At 38.7% G+C, this 21,595-nt stretch overlaps 1 protein-coding gene across 1 annotated transcript in view; it reads left to right on the top strand.

The window, feature by feature from the left end:
- Positions 1–21,595, top strand: part of Prkdc (protein kinase, DNA-activated, catalytic subunit) — a 181,105-nt gene that overhangs the window by 72,057 nt on the left and 87,453 nt on the right. Inside the window, exons 33-40 of the mRNA XM_042685966.1 lie at positions 5,139–5,347; positions 5,674–5,806; positions 6,546–6,704; positions 8,110–8,313; positions 12,303–12,488; positions 14,459–14,563; positions 16,575–16,742; positions 20,746–20,873. Coding sequence (XP_042541900.1) covers positions 5,139–5,347; positions 5,674–5,806; positions 6,546–6,704; positions 8,110–8,313; positions 12,303–12,488; positions 14,459–14,563; positions 16,575–16,742; positions 20,746–20,873 — 1,292 coding nt within the window. The remainder of the gene's footprint in view (positions 1–5,138; positions 5,348–5,673; positions 5,807–6,545; positions 6,705–8,109; positions 8,314–12,302; positions 12,489–14,458; positions 14,564–16,574; positions 16,743–20,745; positions 20,874–21,595) is intronic.

Here is a 21,595-nt window from a genome sequence, read left to right as displayed (position 1 = left end):
AAGTGGTAGAGAACTTGCCTAGTAAGTGTGTGGCCCCAGTACTGCCAAAAGATAGAAGTTTCTGTTTTTTAACTGTAGGGAAATGCAAATAAAAAACTACACTGAAATTCCATCTCATTCCAGTCAGAATAGCTGTCATCAAGAATACCCAGACCAGGTGGGTGGTCATAGCTTAGACCTGTAGTGGAATCTTAGCTACTAAAGAGACTGAGAGCTGGAGAATTGTGGTTCAGAACCAGCTTAGGTAGAAAAGTCCTCAAGACTCCATCTCCAAAATAACCAACAAAAAAGCAGGTCTGGAGGAGTGGCTCAAGTGGTACAGCTCCAGCTGAGCAAGCAAGCCAAGTGAGTTTAAACCCCAGTGCTGTCAAAAATGAAATGTACAACAAAGTAAAGTAAAAAAGGAATACAGAAAACAAATGCTGGTGAGGATTGTAGGGCTGGAAGGAGGATTGGGAAAGAAACCCTATACAGTATCGATGTGAATATAAATTAGTCCATCCATTGTTACAGACCTGCTGTACCATTTCTGGGCATATATCCAAAGGAATTAGCATACAGTAGAGACACCTGCATATCCATGTTTATTGCAGAACTATTCACAGTAGTAAAGTTATGGAATCAGTGTAGGTGTCCGACAGCTGAATGGATAAAGAAAATATTTTGTTTATGTAATACAGATACTGGATCTAACTGGCGCCATCTTGGCGGTGTGGTAGATAATAGGGAATTTGGTGTAGCTGGTTGAACTATCTTGTCTTCTTGGTGGGTGAAGGTAAAGTCCCACTCCCAGATGATGGATGTTCCTGAATTCCTAGAGGCAGGCGTGGGGACTTGGACAATAGGTTATTGGACCTATACTATAAACTTTCAAGACTCTTTGAACTCTTGAGCTCCTGTGACCCAGGCCCCTGACCATGAATCTATTTAGGTCCCGACCAGATCAGCCACCATTTTGCACCATGCCTTGTGTTTCTTCAGGTCACCATGGTGTCCCTCTTCACCTTTCCATTGGAGTTGATCTGATTTGTTAAGATTGTTTTTCTGCTCTTTTCTTTGCTTAACTACTGTCCTGACTCAGTTTTCTAACAGTATTAAATGTATTTGAGGCTGCAAGATTTTTGGGGACATGTGTTGCAGGCAGTTGCTGGCTTTCTATTAAAGATGCCTGATTCGATCTCTCAAAATGTGGCTTCTCTGTACCTCATGATTGAATTCCCATATACAAAATACTCAGCTATAAAGAAGGATGGAATTATGTCCTTTACAGGATAATGTGTGGAACTGGAGATTATTATATTATGGTTTTTTTTTTGGGGGGGGGGTCCAGTCATGGGGCCTGAACTCTAGGCCTGGGCGCTGTCCCTCAGCTCTTCAGCTCAAGGCTAGCACTCTACCACTTGAGCCACAGCGCCACTTCCGGCTTTTTTCTTTTTGCTTATGTGGTGCTAAGGAATTGAACCCAGGGCCTTAAGCATGCAAGGCAAGCGCTCTACCACTGAGCCACCTTCCTAGCCCGATTATTATATTATGTGAAGTAAGCCAGACATATTTACATTTTCTCTAAAATATAGACCTAAAAACAAATTAAACAGTACATTAAAACAGAAGGGGAGAAGAGGAAAGGGATCAGGGAAGTAGAGAGAGGGAGTGGCTATCAAGGTAAGAAGTTCTGGTTAGAAGTGACTTTGGTTCCTCTGGAACTTACCATTTCCAGAAGGATTTTATATTCTTATTTTAATTAACAAACAAAAATTTTGTGTATTTATGGTATAAAATAGGATTTGGTTTTCTTTGCTGGTACTGGGGCTCTAACTCAGAGCTTGGATGCTGTCCCTTAGCTTTTTGCTCAAGGCGGGTACTCTTCCACTGAGACAGAGCATCACTCTGGCTTTTCGATGGTTGTCTTTGATGTTAAGCATCCCTTATCCAAAAATCTGAAATCTGATACCCTTATTCAGATTTTTCACATTAAGGGTAGTTATTTGGTAAGTTCTGTGCAATATTTCAAAATGTTGAAAAATTTGACATTTGAAATATTTCTGGTCCTAAGCATTTTGAGTACTTCAGATACCTGGGGTAGGGCTGGGAAGGTGGCTCAGTGGTAGAGTGCTTGACTTACATGCCTGAGGCCCTGGGTTCGATTCCTCAGCACCACATAAGCAAAAAGAAAAAAGCCAGAAGTGGCCCTGTGGCTCAAGTGGTAGAGTGCTAGCCTTGAGCTGAAGAGCTGAGGGACAGCGCCCAGGCCCAGAGTTCAGGCCCCATGACTGGACCCCCCCCCAAAAAAAACCCCCAAAAAACAAACAAACAAATACCTGGGGTAGGAGCACACTGTGGTAAGTATTTGAACACATAGTTGTGAGATGTACTGTATAAGCAAAGCCCAGTTTGGATTCAGTGAATATATTGAATATCTTTTCTCTGTCAGGCATTGCTCAAGTCACTGCTTTTCAGACAGGGGCTAGCAAACTATGGCCACTCATATTTCCATACTATTTTCACACTAAGATGGGTTAAGGAATTAAGCAGAGATGTATGGGTTTTTTTTTTTTTGTTTTTTTTTTTTGAGACAGGATCTTTTTTAATTTGCTTTATAAAGGTGATTTACAGAAGGATTACACTTACATGAACCAGGTAATGAGAACATTTCTTTCATGTAGTGTCATCTCCTCTCATTCTCTCCCCGTCCCTCCCTGCTGTCTCCACCCACCGTTGTATAGTTCACTTTTATCAATGTCCATCCAGTGCACTCAACTGCTGCACTTTCACCCTTTTCCCTCCAATTCTGTGCCCTTCTTTCACCCTCCCGAAGACATGCATGTGAATACATGTATATAAGGTAAAGAATACGGAATCATCAGAAAAAGAAAAAAAATTTAAAGTCTTTTGTTTTCATATCTTAGGAGTTTGTTTCAGTATATATATTATTTTATATAAATATGAAGAGATGCTTAGGCATTGCACCTTTGTGATTCTCTCCTAAGACTATCTTCTTTTGGTCTCACTGTGTGTGAATATCTGTGTACTTTGTCATATCTCAGTTCATTTTAAATCTAACTTCCACATATCAGAGAGAACATGTACTGTTTGTCTCTCTGAGCTTGGCTTACCTCACTTAACATGATTTGTTCTAGTTCCATCCATTTCTCTGCAAAGGGCATTTTTTATCCTTTCTAATGGCTATGTAAAATTCCATTGTATATAGGTACCATATTTTTTTGATCCACTCGTCTATTGTGGGGCATCTGGGCTGTTTCCATATCTTGGCAATTGTGAATAGAGTGGCAATGAATATGGACGAGCAGATGTCCTTATATCCTGGCTCATGCTCTTTGGGGCAGATGCCTAGGGGTGGTATGGCTGGGTCGTAGGGAATGTCTGATTTTAGTTTTACAGAGTGGTTGTACTAGTTTACATTCCCACCCAGCGGTGCAGTTGGGTTCCTTTTTTCTTACATCCTTGACAACATTTGTTGTTGTTGACCAACAAATGGGATGGAATCTCAGAATTGTTTTAATTTGCATTTCCTTTATGGCCAAGGATGATGAACATTTCCTCATAGGTTTTTTTTTAAATATTTTAATTTTTTTGCCATTCTTACCTCTTCTGAGAAGTCTCTCTTTAGCTCCTTTGTCCATTTATTGATTGGTTTATTAGGTTTGGGAGAGGTTAGTTTCTTGATCTCCTTGTATATATTGGATATTAGGTCTTTTGAGCAGGATCTTATATATAGCTTTGGCTGGCCTTAAACTCAGGACTTTTCTGCTGTAGCCTCCTGAGTGCTGGGCTATAGGCATATATTAACATGCCTTGTTGAAACTTAAAAAAAAATTTTTATCGTGAAAGTGATGTATGGAGGATTTGCAGTTACATAAGTCAGATATTGAGTACATTTCTTTTTGAACAATTGTCAGCCCTCCCTTATTTTCTCCCAGTTTTTCCAACATAGTGTCTAGTAGTATCACTGCTGAATTAGTTTGCCCTTTGTCCCACCATTTCTATGCTTCCCTTTCCCCTCCTCAAATCAGATAAATTACATACAGGACAAATATACAGAAATAAAAAGGGGAAAATACAGCGACAAAAGGGGAAAACAGAAAAAAGAAAGAATTGTAAAAAGTAACATAAAAAAACCTCTTGTTTCCATTTCTTGGCGTTCATTTTGATTAACATCATTTTATATGATCATATGCACATAGCTACCTTGTGATCCTCTCCTAAGAATATCCTCCTTTGGTCTTACTGTGTGAATGTTTAGAGTCCTGTTTAGTTTTTCATGTCCAAGTGTTTTTTTTTTTTTACTATCCATTGGGATTACTTATAGCTTTATAGGCACATTCTAGGTATTGCAAATGAGGGAAACCATGCAACCTATTTCCTTTGGGTCTGGCTTACTTCGCTTAATATATTTTTTTTCCAAGTCTTTCCATTTCTGTATGAATGGGCAATGCCAGCTATTCTTGCTGATGGAAGCAGAGAATTCCTCATGTATATATGCCATATTTTTTTTGATCCATTCATCTACTGAGGCATCTGTATTGATTCCATATCTTAGCTATGGTATATAATGCTGTGATGAAAATGGTTGTGCTAGTGGTTTTAGAGTGGCCTTGTTTGTGGTCAATTGGATAAATGCCCAGGAGTGGGATTGCTGGGTCATAGGGTTGTTGCAACTCTCATTGGGGTGGGGGTGGTAGTAGTAGTGGTAATGGTGGTAATGGGCTTGAACTCAAAGCCTTCCACCTACCATTTGAGCACTTTATTATCTCATTTATTACTTTCAGTTATTTTTTGGATAAGATCTCATATTTTTGCTGGGCATTGGCCTTGGAATGTAGTCTTTCTGTGTAACTGGTGTCATGTGTGTTTACCACCATGCTTGTTGGTTAAGATGGCATCTTATTAACTTTTTGCCTTGGCTGGCCTAAAACTGTGATCCTTTGACTCTCCACCACCAAGTAACCTGAATTACAATGTTTGGGCCACCATGTTTAATCTATTGCCCAGTTGTTTAGAGCAAGTTTTCTAACTCCTGTCCTAGTTATATGACAGGATTCAATCTGTGGACCTTACAGTATGGTGAAAATATAGTTGCTGGCTAAGAGAAGTCTTTTTATTCAATCCATATTTTGCAGCTCCTGGAGAAAGATTTGTGTAATGCAAACCTTATGAAACTCTTAGTGAAAATGCTGTGTGAGCCCTCAAGCATAGGTTTCAATATTGGTGATGTCCAGGTTATGGATAGTCTTCCCAGGATATGTGTGAACCTCATGAAAGCACTGAAGAAGTCCCCATACAGAGACATTTTTGAGACTCACCTGAAAGAAAAAATGACAGCACAGAGGTGGGTATTCCAGTCCTCATTGTCAGTCACTGTGTGGTCAGATTTAATGCCATAGTGCATACAGTGATCCTTGCAGCCACATGCGCCACGTGTGTACTTACTGTAGTCCCTTTGCCTTTAAGGAAGGCTCTCATCCATATTATGTTTGTTAAATACCTTCCTTGCCCCAGGAAAACCTTGTCTGGTATTGTCTGCTTGCTTTTCAGGACTATGCTAATGTATTTGAGTGTTAGGTAGTGAATTTATAACCACGCACCCATTTCTTCAGTGTGGTCAGTTAGTGCTGTTAGCTCTCATGTGATTTTCTGTTTTTCTTACTTGGCCAGTATTGAGGAGCTCTGTTCCATTGACTTATGTGGTCCTGATGCACACCTGGAGAGGACCAGGCTTATGTCCATAGTGTCAGCCTATAAACAACTTCACAAAGCTGGCTTCTTGCTTCTTATTTTACCATCTCAGGTAATCAGAACCAACTTGTTTTTAATATCTACATTTATTTCTTTGTCAAATCTTTCATTTATAAATTATGCTGAAATAGGAATTTTAGAATATTTTCTCTAGACAGGTAGATATTATCTGGAATAGAAACATGAAAGTGCCATGCCAGGCGCCAGTGGCTCATGCCTATAATCCCACTCAGGAGGCTGAGATCTGAGGATCACGGTTCAAAGCCAGCCCGGGCAGAAAAGTCTGTGAGACTCTTATCTTCAGTAAACCACTAGAAAACTGGAAGTGGCACTGTGGCTCTAGCGGTAGAGTGCTCTCCTTGAGCTGAAGAGCCCAGGGATAGCGTCCAAGCCCAGAGTTCAAGCCCCACGACCAACAACAACAACAAAAGAAACATGAAAGTGAATATAAGATTAAAGTTAAATAAGGGGCAGTTGGTAATTTCTGGAAGACTTAGGGAAGCATCTGCCATCATGCCATTGTGTGGTGAGATGTTGAATGGCAGATGTGACTGGGAAAGCAGAATAGAATCAGAACTGTCCCAAGTATTGGAAGTGTTAGACATGAATTTTTCTGAGGGGACTAGCATAGTGTTGGGGATGGAATCCAGGGCCTTGCAGATGTTAGGCAAGCCCTGTATCATCTAGATATATCCCTGGTTCTAACATGGACTTTTTAATTAATGAAAGGAGTGAAGTTAGGCTTTTTATTTTTTTTTCTTGTCAGATACTTCATGTTGATTTTATTTTAGTCTACAGATGTTTGTCATAATGTTGGTGCAAGACTTCTTTCCCTGGTTTATAAAGGCATTGCATCTGGCGAGGAAAGACGGTGCCTCCCATCACTGGACCCCAGCTGTGTACGTCTCGCCACTGGACTTCTGGAGCTGGCCTTCTGTTTTGGAGGACTGGTAGGAAAAACAACTTCATGCTGTGCTGTCCTAGTGAGGAGTGTGGGTAACTACTTGAGATATTGAGTAACTTACTCACTTGAAATATATCTTTACCTAATAAATCCTGCTTTTTCTAAAATGTGAGCTGGACAAGTAGTTGATTTATAATCGCTGACTTTCAGGGCTGGGAAGGTGGCTCAGTGGTAGAGTGCTTGCTTTGCATGCATGAGGCCCTGGGTTTGATTCCTCAGCACCACAGAAGCAGAAAAAGCCAGCTGTGGCTCAGGTAGTAGAGTGCTAGCCTTGAGCTGAAGAGCTCAGGGACATGCCCAGGCCCAGAGTTCAGGCCCCATGACTGACAGCAAAAATATAAAAATAAAAATAAATAAATTATTTAATTAATTAAAAAATTGCTGACTTTCTGTAAGATCTTCTTTATACTATAGTGTTTTTTTTTTGTCCAAGACTAGCATTCGAACTTGAATCTCTTAATGCTTTACACTCACTGGCAAGTACCCCTACCACCTGAGCCACATATCTAACCTCATAGCACTGTTTTTTAAAATAAAAGAAATAGAACATTCTTTTTTTTTTTTTTTTTTTTTTGGTCGTGGGGCTTGAACTCTGGGCCTGGGTGCTCCCTCAGCTCTTCAGCTCAAGGCAAGTGCTCTACCACTTGAGCTACAGTGCCACTTCCAGTTTTCTGGTGGTTTATTGGAGATAGGAGTCTCACGGTCTCTCTCCTGCCCGGGCTGGCTTTGAACTGCAATCCTCAGATCTCAGCCTCCTGAGTAGCTAGGATTACAGGTGTGAACCACCAGCGCCCGGCTTAGAACATTCTTAAATTGAGGTTTGTCTGTCCAGCTTTGTTTTCAAAAGGATTTTAAACACAGAACATTGGGAACTAAAGCTGACCTATGCTAACATGTGGCTTCTTCCATTATCTTTGGTGGTTCTTGAGATGGGTGGTTTGATATGATGCTGTAGAATAATTTCAGAAGCACTACAGCAAAAAGATCTCATAGTTCTTGAAACCACCTAGGGCTGCTCTCAGAGAGTCTGATGTAGCTTAGATCACTTTTCTCCACTCCATTCTCTCTTTTCCCTCTTCCCCATTGTAGGAGCCTCTTCTTTTTCCCATTGTCTATTTTGTGTAGACAAAATTATAACTTCTTACCCTTACTTTACTGGGCTCTCCCCTTTAGCAGCAGCAGGATTTTCTGGAAAATTGGAAGCAGTGTCATTTAAGGAAAATTTCTTCCCCAAAGTAAAACCTAGAAAATAGAAATTAATTGAAGTATGTATAGTTTAAATTTGAACCTGGATTTGACATATTGGAGTCCCTTTAGACTTAGTGTGTGTTTGTCTTCTTTAACATGTGAAGATGGGTCCTTACTATGGTCTTGTCTCCCTTTCCTCACAGTGTGAGCACCTTGTAAGTCTTCTCTTGAGTCCAGCAACATTGTCCACACTATCCTTGAGCAGCTCACAGAGAAGCATCACCAGCTTCTTCCATGGAGAGTATTTCTATAGCTTATTCTCAGAAACTATCAATGCTGAACTGTTGAAGAATCTTGATATTGCTGTGTCAGAGCTCATGAAATCATCAGTGCATAATCCCAAAATGGTAAGAAAATTCTTCTTTAAGTATTTTCTTATAATGTTCATAGAAGAATTACCATATTTCTGAAATATTTTCTTAAAACAAGGTATCTTTATAAAACACTACAAGTTCTTGCTAATATTTGAAAACAAAGTAAACATATTGCACAAAACACATTATTTTTCCATTTTATATCCCCAAATCTCTGGGCTTAATATTATAAGGTTCAACCTTACAGAAAATTGACTTTCACCCAGATGTCCAGTTGTAGCTTTCAAACCTGGACTGTGGCCCAGAGCTATTCTTTCCAATAGCAGCTGCAAGCTGAACCTATATACTGTTAGACCTTTCTCTCTCTTCAAAGTGTTCCCGGTCTTAATGCCAACTCATCATTTCCTGTGTGATCTTGCTCTGGCCTTCTTGGTCCCCTCATGTTGACTCTTGACACTTAATACATGTTTGACTTAGGTTGCTAAACTTCTGGGATTTTGAAAATGTAATTTGTTGTCTGTAGAGAGTCAAAAATGATAAACTGTTGCCATGAGTATTATAAATTAGAGTGTAATTTCTTACTAAGTTGAACTTTTATATCAAACAATGCTTGTCTGTAGTTGGAAATTCTTTTTCTTTTTCTTTTCTTTTTGTAGTAGATTGCACTAGAACATTGTAGTTTTTGAAGTTACAAATAGATTTGTAGTAGAAATATGACTCTTAGGACATTGAACATTTTGAAGTTTCAAGTTATTCAGATTTCTGATGAAAATGATGGGTAAAATCATATTCATATACCCCTGTTCCTTCCCCACATTCCTCTAAAATTATAGAATAGAGTTAAAACAAACTAAAAACAAACAAAAAAAAAGCAAACTAAAAACATACCAGTAGCATAATGTTAAAGGATATAGAGAAAAGATTTCCAGAATGAAAAGCAACGAAGGAAAAGCACAGGTATGGCAGCCTCAAAATATTTAGTCTTCTAGCCGCAACAGCAGCCAGCAGCATGGTGAGCAGGGTTTGGTGGAGAGGCTGAAGAGAGACCCTGAAACAAGGACAGTCCCTCAGTACATGGGCAGTGTTCCCCACTTCAGGTGGGGGTGTTCACTAGTTAAAAGCCTACCTAGATTTCAGACCTATGGATTATTGTCAGCCAGTTCTTTTCCTTCTGCCAGACGTCAGAACAGTTAGAGAGGCTCAAGAGAAATCTTTATTGACCAAGTGTTCTTATAGCCTGTAGTCTGGCACTTCAAAGCAGTTCTTTTTTTTTTTTTTTAATTGTGAAAATACCATACAGAGGGGTTACAATTACATGGGCAAGATAATGAGTACATTTCTTTTTCTTTTTTTTTTTTTTTTGGTCTGGTCATGGGGCCTGAACTCTGGGCCTGGGCACTGTCCCTCAGCTCTTCAGCTCAAGGCTAGCGCTCTACCACTTGAGCCACAGAGCCACTTCCAGCTTTTTTCTTTTTTTTTATGTGGTGCTGGGGAATCGAACCCAGGGCCTCATGCATGCAAGGCAAGCGCTCTACCACTGAGCCACCTTCCCAGCCCCATGAGTACATTTCTTACCAAGCATTGTTGCCTCCTCCTTTGTTTCCCCTTCACACCCCTTCCCATCTCCCACCCCTCCCCCACTCCTCCTCACCCTACCCTCACCCCTTCCTGGCCAGAGTTGTAAAGTTTGTTTTTGACATAATGACTTGTACATCTCATTGTTGCAATGGGTCCAAGTGAATCCCTATTTAAACAATTTGTTTTTGCCCTTCCCCTCCACAAATTATACCAACATCAAATGCAATGAAAGCAGGGGTTATACCGTGGGGGAGGGACATACAAAAAAACAAAGAAATCATCTTATAAAAATGTTAGAAACAATGGTATGAAAGAAAAATCATTTGAATGCATATCTTGGGGTTCATTCCCCTAACAAAATCAACTTATCTGACCTTTTCTGCTTGTCTCAGACATATACTAGTTATTGCAAATAAGGGAAACTATGGTACCTATGTTTCTTTTTTTCTTTAAGTTTTTAATAAAATTGTTACTGTAAAGGTGACGTACAGAGGGGTTACAGTTACATAATTCAGAAAGAATACATTTCTTTTTAGACAATGTCACCCCTTCCATTACTCTCTCCCAAATGAGTTCTTCAATTTGAACCAACATCCAGAAATGTCAGACTGGAGCAGAGGGCTACCAAAAATAATGAAATAAGAAGTGTTGCTAAGAAAGAACATCTCTAGAATCGAGCATAGGCATCAGAAATTAGAAGTGAAATGGATTTGGGAGGTAAAATTGAAGAAGTCATAACAGTGACTAGTGTGAGAAGACAAACCAACATAGGAGAGAAATAATGATCTACCAAAGTTCCATAGAGCTGAGCAGCAAGATAGAAGCTCCAGAGGAAAGAGGCTGAGAAAGGCTTCCTGTGACAGATCAGCAGTACTGAAGTAATGAAAGCCCCAAGTTCCCTGATATAAAAGGGCTGTGGAGAAAACTCAACATGGAGCATACTCCCTAGGGGTTAAGAATCCTGGGGTTTCACTATGAGAAAAACTGAAGAAAAACCAGTTCTATGTAAAAGGATCACGAAATTGAATAACATTTGTCTTCTCAACAGAAGTGTGGATGCTGCAGAAGTATGAGCCAAAATTCCTTCATAATTCATACAAGAAATATCCCTTAAGTCTTAAGTGCAGCTATATGATATGTAAGAGTAGGATGTACAGATTTGTCTCTTGTGTATTGCGCTTTGGTCAGGAGCCTTGAAAGAGGAAGTTGCTGATGTGAAAAGTCAGCCTTATATTGAGGAAGGGGCAGGTCTCAAGCCTGGTACCTCCTAGCAAGGCACAAACTTTGCTCACTAGGAGCAGATAGACTCCCTGATTGGTTCAGCTAGATTGAGGCCATCTAATTAATTTGGAAAAGTTTAATGGCAAATTAAGGATAGACACTGAAAACAGCAAAGAAAATATGTGAGGATTAGCTTTAAGGGTAGAAAAATGTGCTATGTGGAACTTTTTATTATTTTCCAGGTGCATCCCCTAACTAAAACTTCTCTTTATCATGTACCACTTGGTAGCTGGGGGAAAAATGGGAGTGATAGTGGGTCACAATTTACAAATAAAGTACTGTTTTTATGGGAGTTGTCATGAGGCTGTGTTGAAGTAACTTAACCATGAGATATTGGGCATCCATGGAAATGGGTTTGTTCAGCCATTTACATTAATGAGCATTTAAATGCAGCAGATACCATTTCAGGTGACTTAACATGAATGAATAAAAGTCAGTGCTAGTGTATTGGGGTTTTCTTTTTTTTTTACTCCCTTGACAAATGCTATTTGTGCCATTAAACTTCTGTAGTAAAGAAAAAAAATGGGCTGGGAAGGTGGCTCTATGATAGAGCGCTTGCCTTGCATGCATGAGGCCCTGGGTTTGATTCCTCAGCACCACAAAAGCAGAAAAAAAAAAAGCTGGAAGTGGTGCTATGGCTCAAGTGTAACATGCTAGCCTTGAGCTGAAGAGCTGAGACCCAGAGTTCAGGCTCCATGACTGGACCTCACCGCCCCTCCCCCCCGCAAAAAAAATGAAAAATGTGCTAGAAATAGTGTTAGTAGTATGGGGCATCTATGATAAATGTTCATGTCATCATAATAGTAATATTGAATGTTAAAGCCAAATTAGATTGTCACTGTATTGGGAGGTGGTGGTGGGATGGGAGCTGTGTGTGTGAATGTACTGTGGTGGAAGTAGCCACAAAAGGGAGCTCAGTCCCCTTCTAGGTGGAGTTCTATCAAGAATGTGCCTACTAAGAGCCCATGAGTGGCGTGATGGCATGCTGACATGAATGAGGCCACATGTGTTAGAATACTCATTTTAGATCAAAAGCTTTGAAATAGAGAAACAGAAAAAAAAGCATATTCACTTTCCAAGAATAGCTTTGAAATTAAAAGTAAGCTTTGTATTTATCTTAGTATTAAGAATTTTTTTCTTCAAATGCTGCAAATTTATTTCAGGTGAGTGCTGTTTTAAATGGCGTGTTAGATCAGTGCTTCAGGGATCGAGCTATTCAGAAACACCAGGGACTGAAGCTTGCAACTACAATTCTGCAAAACTGGAGAACGTTTGATTCATGGTGGACGGGGGATTCTGCTCCAGAAAGCAAAATGGCAGTGCTGACGTTACTGGCAAAAATTTTACAGGTATTTTGTAAAGTCTAAAACACTCATTCATGTTCAGGGTTTTTGTTTGTTTATTGCCCTTTTTTTCCACTTTCAGTTATTCTTTATTGGCAGACTAGGGTACAAGTTAATGGTGTGTATATATCCATGTTTGCTAACAATTCATTTCCAAATATTGCTAAATTTTAAAATTATACTTTACAATAATTGGTAGCTAATTTCCTTTAACTATTTTTCTTTCTAGCATTCCTACTAATTAGAAACATTAAAACAGACCTGAATTAAAAAATATTTTTTATTATTATAAAGGTGATATACAGAAGGGTTTCATTAGTCAGGTAATAAGTACATTTCTTTTTGATAGTGATGCCTGGTTCCTTCTTTTCTACCAGATTTTCACCTACCGCCTCGCCTTCTCCACAAGTTGTATAGTTCATTTTTTTTAACATACTGTCTACTGAGTACTACTGCTGCATTTGTTTATCCTTTGTCCCTCCATTTCTGTGACCCTCTCTTACCCTCCCAAAGACACATAAATGAACAAACAAGACAAAAAGAAAAGAAAATCAAAGCTGGGAGTCAGTGGCTCATGCCTGTAATCCTAGCTACTCAGGAGGCTGAGATCTGAGGATCATGGTTTAGAGCCAGCCCGGGCAAGGAAGTCTGTGAGACTCTTATCTTCAGTAAACCACTAGAAAACCGTAAGTGGTGCTCTGGCTCAAGTGGTAGAACACTAGCTCTGAGCTGAAGAGCTGAGGGACAGCACCAAGGCCCATAGTTCAACAACTGACCAGAAAAAAGAATACTACTAAGAGAAAAACCTCTTGTTTCCATTTCCTGGAGTTCATTTTGATAAATATTATTTTATGTGTTCAGTGGCACAGAAACATTACACCTTTGTGTTCTTCCCCTAAGAGGTCTGTTGGGTAGCAAAATTGCAATTATCCTACCTCAGCTTCCTTATAGTGTGTATGCCACCGTGGTAGGCATGTTCATTGCTTTTTTTGCTTTTCTTTGTGTTGGTACTGAGCCTTAAACTCAGGGCCTAGGCGAAGTCCCATAGCTTTTGCTCAGGGCTGGCATTCTACCACTTGAGCCAGAGCTCCACTTCTGATTTATTGGTGCTTAATTGGAGCTAAGTATCTCATGCACTATCCTACTCCAGCTGGTTTCTGAGATCCTCAGATCTCAGCCTCCTGTTAGGTTTAAGGGCATGAGCCACTGGCTGCCTGACTTATGAAGTCTGAAATGTGTATTTTTAAAAGTGCTGGAAGTTGCCTTTAAAGTTGTCTTTTAAAGTTGCTGAAAGTTCTGTCCCTCCCTTCCTCCCAAACAAATTTCAGCAAGTCTGAAATTTTAGCATATCTATTTTCATGCCTTCAGTCAACCAACCACATTCATTTTCATTCACCTCCCACTCCCCAATAGAGCATGTTTTCTTTCTTTCCTTCCCCACTCACCCACCAACTGATCAGCAGCTTCTTTATTCTGTTTTTATATATAATTGTTATATATTTCAAAATTACTTTATTTTTCCAGTTTCCTTCTTCTAAGTAGGCCTTTCAGTTAAATTCATGTTTTATATATGTCCATAATAATGTATACAGGCATATACATAAATCCATATCAATGAATAGATATATTTTTAAACTTCTACATGTGGGTAAAAACATGACATCTGGCTTTTTAAAGCTTATTGGTTTTGATAAAGACGATATTTTGAGGAGATGATCTCTAATTACCATACAGTTTTTACTTTTTCATTGTTTATAGTTATGTTATGCTCATTTTATCCTTTCTACTGCAATTTTATATGCTGTGTATTAGCAATTAATATTAAATATTAAAATATTTTAGAACAAGATTTTAAAAAGTATTCGAAGCCCTAGAACGAATATACAATTAATTCCTAAATGGTAAACACTTGGAAAATGTATTAAAGAGAATAGAGGCCTAATACAAAAAACGTGTTGTTTTTATTTCTCCTCTAGATCGATTCATCTGTGTCTTTTAATACAAATCACAGCTCATTTCCTGAAGTCTTTACAACATACACTAGTATACTTTCTGATTCAAACTTGGATCTACACTTAAAGGTAAATGATGTTAAACTACTTTTTTTCAGATTACATTCTCATTTACTTTTTTTTTTTTTTTATTGTAAAGATACTATACAAAGGGTTACAGTTACATGAGTGAGGTATTGAGTACACTTCCTCTTGAACATTGTTACCCCCTCCATTGTTTTCCCCCTACCATCCCCTCCCTCCCTCCTCATTTACTTTTATATCTTCATATTTTTGTTTTGTCATGTTTTTCATGTGAGGAGAATTTCAATTATGCGAAGATAAGAGAGATTAGCACAATAACCCTCCCCACCCCACCCTGGTGCCGTCTGTCATGTTAGCATGGCCATAAGTGCAAGCCTGAAGTTAGCATTCTTAGAATAATTTACATTTAGCCAGGCGCTAGTGGCTTGCACCTAGAATCCTAGCTACTCAGGAGGCTGAGATCTGAGGACTGCAGTTCAAAGATAGCCTGCGCAAGAAAGTTCTAGAGCCTCTAATCGCCAATAAACCACTAGAAAACCAGAAGTGATGCTGTGGTTCAAGTGGTAGAGTGCTAGTTTTGAGCTGAAGAACTCAGAGATGGAACCCAGGCCCAGAGTTCAAGCCAATAACAACAACAACAACAATAATAATAATTTACATTTATCTTTTCAAAGACATGAGTTAAATTGCTTCTAGACTTACTATACTAACTTTTTCTATTATAATTAATATAAAGTCTCTTGGTAACTTTTTAAATAAGTTTTTTTATTGTGAAAATACTGTACAGAGGGGTTACAATTACATGAGCAAACTAATAAGTACATTTCTTATCAAGCATCTTGGTAAATTTTTTTCAGCCAAGAATATAATAAATATTGTAACTTTAATATTAATTTAAACTTTCTAAATGAGGTTGTAGTAAACCATACCTTTTTTACTGGATAGGAGGAATAATTTTTTGGAACTTTCTGTTTGCTTGCTTTATGAACTTTTCTGATGTATGAGACTGTGTTGGAATTTATTTGCTATTCAAGAAAGATAGGGCCAGGGGCTGGTGGCTCACACCTGTAATCCTAGCTACTCAGGAGGCCGAGATCTGAGAATCACTCTTCAAAGCCAGCCAAGCAGCAAAGTCTGTGACACTCTTATCTCTAATAAACCCACCAGAAAACCAGAAGTGGTGCTGTGGGTCAAGTGGTAGAGCACTCGCGTTGAGCTGAAGTGCTGAATGGTAGTGTCCAGGCCCAGAGTTCAAGCCCCACAACCGACAAAAAAAAAAAAAAAAGAAGGAATGGATACCTTATTCTTCTTAAGCTCAGTATGAATATCTGAAATAATTCTGCAAACAGGTGTCTTTCCACACAGAACATGTGCCATGCATTTCTATTAGGGGTTTTGTTTGTAGAGCAAGAACATATAAACAGAGTTATAATATCCTATGTTTGTGTGATTTTTCTTTTCTTCTTTTTTTTTTGTCGGTCATGGGGTTTGAACTCTGGGCCTGAGCGCTGTCCCTCAGCTCTTCAACTCAAGGCTAGCGCTCTACCACTTGAACTACAGTGCCACATCTGGTTTTCTGGTGGTTTATTGGAGATAGGAGTCTCACGGACTTTCCTGCCCTGGCTGGCTTTGAACCGAGATCCTCAGATCTCAGCCTCCTGAGTAGCTAGGATTACAGGCGTGAGCCACCAGTGCCCGGCGTCTGTGATTTTTCTGAGTCAGTCCATTGATCTGTAGAATTGAAGCTGAGACACATAGTTGCATTCAGATTGGTTTTTACTTTTACCTTACTTTTTGTTTTTACTTTCAATTATTTGTAAGTTGTTGTACACAGGGATTTTAACATGACATGTCAGTTTATGAGTACATTGAATGTTGATCAGGTCATCCCTCTTATCATTCTTGATTTTTAATATAATCTAAAATGTGTAGTGAAGTCATTTGTGGACTCCATATAATGGTTAATTAGCAGTCTTCAGAATATAGTAATTTTATTTATTCCATGGGATCTGTAAGCTACAGTTATTGTGATTTCTCTTGTCTTCATTGCTCACAGGGTCAAGCTGTAATTCTTCTTCCATTCTTCACCAACATGACTGGCAGCAGTCTGGAAGACCTAAAGCATGTTATCGAGAAGCTTATTGTTTCCAATTTCCCTATGAAATCTGATGAATTTCCTCCAGGAACTCTGAAGTACAACAGTTATGTGGACTGCATAAAAATGGTTAGTTTTCAGATGTATCAAAGTTAAATATAGACTGACTTTTGTTGCATTTCTTTTTAAAATTTTATTTTTTAACTTGCACTTAGAAACAAAAATTATATACATTAATGGATACCATATAATGTTTAGATACCTACATATACATTGTATAGTGTTTTAATCAAGCTAAATATATCTATTTCCTTAAGTAGTTACGATTTCTTCTTAGTGAAAACTTTGAAAATCCTTTCTTCTAGTTCTTGGAAATGGACAATATGTTTGTATTATCTGTAATTACTTTACTGTTCAGTAGAGCACCAGACTTCTTACTCCACCCAATTGTAGCTTAGTACTCATTGATGAAACTCTCCCCATCCCCATGTTTCCCAGCTTCTAGTGACCAGTTCTCTGAACTTTTAGTGAGATAAACTTTTTTTTTTATTGGTCATGGGGCTTGAACTCTGGGCCTTGGCACTGTCCCTCAGCTTTTCAGCTCAAGGCGAACACCTTACCACTTGAGTCACAGAGCCACTTCCAGTTTTCTGGTGGTTTATTGGAGATAAGCGTCTCATGGACTTTTCTGCCTGGGCAGGCTTTGAACCGTGATCTTCAGATCTCATTCTCCTGAGTAGCTAGGATTACAGGCGTTGTCACCAGTGCCTGGCCTGAGATAAACTTTTTAACATGGTATATATGAGTGAGATCATATACTACCTGTCTCTCTGAGCCTGCTTTATTTTACTTTCCAGAATGATCCCCAACTTCATCCTTGTGATCATAGATGACAGAATGCCAGCCTTTATAACGCTAAAGAGGAGTCCATTATGTATTATTTATGCATCAGCGAATAGGCATTTAAGTTATTTCCATTTTTTACCTATTGTGAATAGTTCTTTGACATATGATTTCATTTCCATTGGAGATTTATACATAAATTACACATGTATGTGTGCATATGTGTACATGTTTGTATGTACATATACAGAATGGAGTTGTATTTTGTTTTTAGTTTTTTGAGAACTTTCTGTACTGCTGGTAATAGTGATTACTGATTTATATTCCTATCAAGAATATTTAAAGATTATCTTTTCTCCAAATTCTCACCAGCATTTGATAGCTTTAACTTTTTTTAAATAGCTTACTGGGTGGAAGCAATACCTTATTTGCAGTTTTTTGATTTTTATTTCTTTGATGATTAGTGATATTGAGTATTTTTTTGTGTACTTGTTGGGCATTTGTATATCTTTTGTGTATATGTGTGTGTGTTGGCATTAGCATTTGAACTCAGGGCCTGTGTGCTATCCCTTAACTTTCTCATTCAGGCTTATGGTCCTCAGATTTCAGCTTTCTGAGTAGCTAGGATTATAGGGGTGAGCAATTGGTGTCTGGCTTGTATGCTGTTTTTTGAGAAAAGTCTTTTTAGAGCTATTACCCAATGTAAATATTTTTTTTTTTGTGTATGTTTTACAATGAGTCTTTGTGGTTTCACATATATGTATCAGATGTATAGTTTTTCAAATACTTTCTCTTATTCTGTATGCTATTTTTTTTTACTGTGCAGAAAAGCTTTTCAGTTTGATGGAATGTCATTTGTCTATTTTTTCTTTGGTTCTTATGGTTTTGGGGTTTTCTTCAAAATGTTCTCAACAATGCCAATGTTCTGAAGCTCTCTGTCACTGTTTTCTTTTAGTAGGCCTATAGCTTTAGGTCTTATATTAAACCTTTAATCCTGTGAACTGATTTTTATAACTGGTAAGAGATGGGACGTAGTTTCCTTTTCGTGTATGTGGGTATTCAGTTTCCCAGCTTCATCTGTTAAGAAAAAAAACACTATCCTACTTCATAAAAGTGAATATTTTTTAAAAACTTTTTTCTCTAGTTTGCATTCTTCCCTTTCCTTTTTCCCTCTCTGTCCTTCCTACCTCCTTTTTTTGTGCTGGTTCTGGACGTGAACTCCAGGCCTGGGCACTGTCCCTCAGCTTTTTTTTGCTGAAGGCTAGCATTCTACCATGTGAGCCACAGTTCTACTTCTGGCTTTTTGGTAGATAGTTGGAGATAAGAGACTCACAGACTTTCCTGCCAGAGTTGGCATTGAAAGGTGATCCTCAATTGAGCCACAGCCCCCAGTCCTTTTTTACTTTAGTTACTTTAGTCCTTTTTTACTTTAGACCATGTTCTTCTTACCTAGTTTTTTTTTTTTGTTTTTTGTTTTTTTTTTTTGCATAGATAGGTGTATACCACCATACTTGGCTTGTTTGTTGATTCTTATCAATCTTTTTCTCAGCCGGTCTCAAACCTTGACCCTCCTGATCTTTTTATTGCTATTAGCTGGGATTACAGGTGTATGCTACCATACCTGTCTTAAAAAAATAAATAAATAAAAGGTGGGTGGGTGCTGGTAGCTCATGCCTGTAATCCTAGCTACTCAGGAAGCTAAGTTCTGAGTATTGAGGTTTGGAGTCAGCCTGGGCAGGAAAGTCCATGACACTCTTCTCTCTAACACTAAAAATTTAGAAGTGGAGCAGTGGTTCAAATGGTAGAGCAGTAGCCTTGAGCAAAAAAAATGACAGCACTGAGGTCCTGAGTTCAAGCCCTAGGAGACACAAAACAATCAAACTTGTCTCTTTATTGTATTTCCTTAACATGGGAAGTTAGGTTTAAAGCTTGACCGTGAGATTCAGGTAGATCTTCTTGGCAACAGTAGTACAGGAGGAGGCAGTCTTTTCAGGTTCCATGTAGAGTGACCTCAAGTCTGTTTATATTACATTAGATATTTTCTTCCCTAGTAATGTTTTTATCAGCCACCAAGAGTCTAAGTAGATCCTTAGTGCTTTCTTTTAAAGTAAATGCCAGAATATAAATGTATCTGCAAATAACTACTGAATATGTGAAGTGTCTAATGTAAGAAATATACAAACTAAGGGCATAGCTGCATGTGCCCAGAGGCTAACAGAACAGGATAACTGGAGCCCAAGAGTTCAAGGACAACCTGGGAAAAGTTCAACCTGTCCTGGAAAAAACAATCACAATCAGGTTACTTTGGTATAAGAATATAGCTCCGTAGTGGGCTCCTGACTAGCAGGTGTCAGCCCTTGAGTCCATTCCCAGTGCTTCCCTGCATGCCAGGGCCAGGGCAGAGAGAACAGTCAGTGAGGCAAGGAGGATAGTCAGAGAAACTGCAGAGTAGCTTCAGACATGAAGGAAGCATTGGTTCCATGAAGGGAGACAAATAAGATCTGTAGGAATTAAATATATAAAAAGAAAGTTTAAATTAAAACTGTCCTGTTCAGTTCTGAAGTTAAAATTGAGGATGTCTGCTAGAGCAAACAGATGAGACAGAATAGGAGAGTAAAGGAGGAATACACTGGAGAAACAGCCTGGAGAATGTGGGGGCGGGGGTGGGTAGAGACAACAGAACATACATCTTTAGTTAGATGACCAGCGCCTGACAAGGAAGGCACTTTGTCATGGAATTCCAGCGGGAACACATTTGCAAAATCCAGACTCAAATATTTAATGAATGTTATATGCTATCCATTCATGACTGATACCAGAGTGACACAAATAATAGCATTTTTAAAATTGCGTGTGTAATTAGAGCTATTAAAAGTTGCTCGTAATTGTTTAAAATCGCATGTAAAGGGCTGGGAAGGTGGCTCAGTGGTAGAGCGCTTGCCTTGCATGCTTGAGGCCTTGGGTTCGATTCCTCAGCACCACATAAGCAGAAAAAAAAATCCGGAAGTGGCGCTGTGGCTCAAGTGGTAGAGTGCTAGCCTTGAGCTGAAGAGCTAAGGGACAGCGCCCAGGCCCAGAGTTCAGGCCCCATGACCGGACCCCAAAAAAAATCGCATGTAAAATTAGAGCTGTTAAAACCAAATTGCTGTAGCAGTGTAGAACATTGTCCTAGCAAGTACAAGGCCTTTTGAAACCCCAGACCTGCCAAAAAATAAAAAAATAAAAGACAGCCAAATAAAAATAAAACCAAACAAAAATTTGATGATTGATATACTTTTACATTTTTTAGTTTTTAGATGCATTGGAATTATCTCAAAGTCCGGTTTTGTTACAATTGATGACAGAAATTCTTTGTCGGGAACAGAAACATGTTATGGAAGAATTATTTCAAACCACTTTCAAAAAGATGGCCAGGAGGTAAGTCTTTCTAGTCTGGAATCTCAGAAGTCAGACAGGATGTATGTTAGATCTGGGAGGATTATCTTGTCTCTTTCAAGGAAAGTTGAGAGGCAATTTAGCAAACTCTGGGTGTTGTTTTTGGTGCTTTTATTTTATTTTTCTTCAAAACAAACTTTTATTATTTTGAAACCTTGCAAACATTCTTAAAGCTAAAATGATGAGTATAAATGAGACTTCAGATGGAAAAAAAATCAACATTGTTCCAGCTTTGTTCCACTCATTTTTTTTCTTTTATTGTTGTTATTGTGTTCTAAAACAGATGTCTGGGGCCTTTTTATTTCATTTCAAAAAATTTTCTCCATGTCTTAAAAATGCTGTTTCCTAGCCAGGTAGAGTGGCTCATTCCCATCATCCCTGCTTCTTGAAGATAGGAGGATCATAGATTGAAGACATCCTAGGAAAAAAAAATGTTAACAAGATCCTCTCTCAATGAACAAGCCTAGGGTAGTGGTGCATACCTGTGATCCTAGCTATAAAGGAGGCAGAGATAGGAGGATTGAGGTCTGAGGTCAGTCCTAGGCAAAAGCATAAGATCCTATATAAAAGAATAAAAGCATAAAAGGCTAGTGGTATGGCTCAGTAGTAGTTTCAGAGGTGAAACCTAGTACTGCCAAAAAACAAAATACAAAAAATATTACTTTCTATAGAGGAATTTTTAACTTCAAAGGTAGAAAGAAACC

The sequence above is a fragment of the Dipodomys spectabilis genome, unplaced genomic scaffold (assembly GCF_019054845.1).
Source record: "Dipodomys spectabilis isolate Male_0828 unplaced genomic scaffold, ASM1905484v1 ptg000096l, whole genome shotgun sequence".
NCBI classification, from domain to species: Eukaryota; Metazoa; Chordata; class Mammalia; order Rodentia; family Heteromyidae; genus Dipodomys; species Dipodomys spectabilis.
This window is presented reverse-complemented; position numbering and strand designations above follow the sequence as displayed.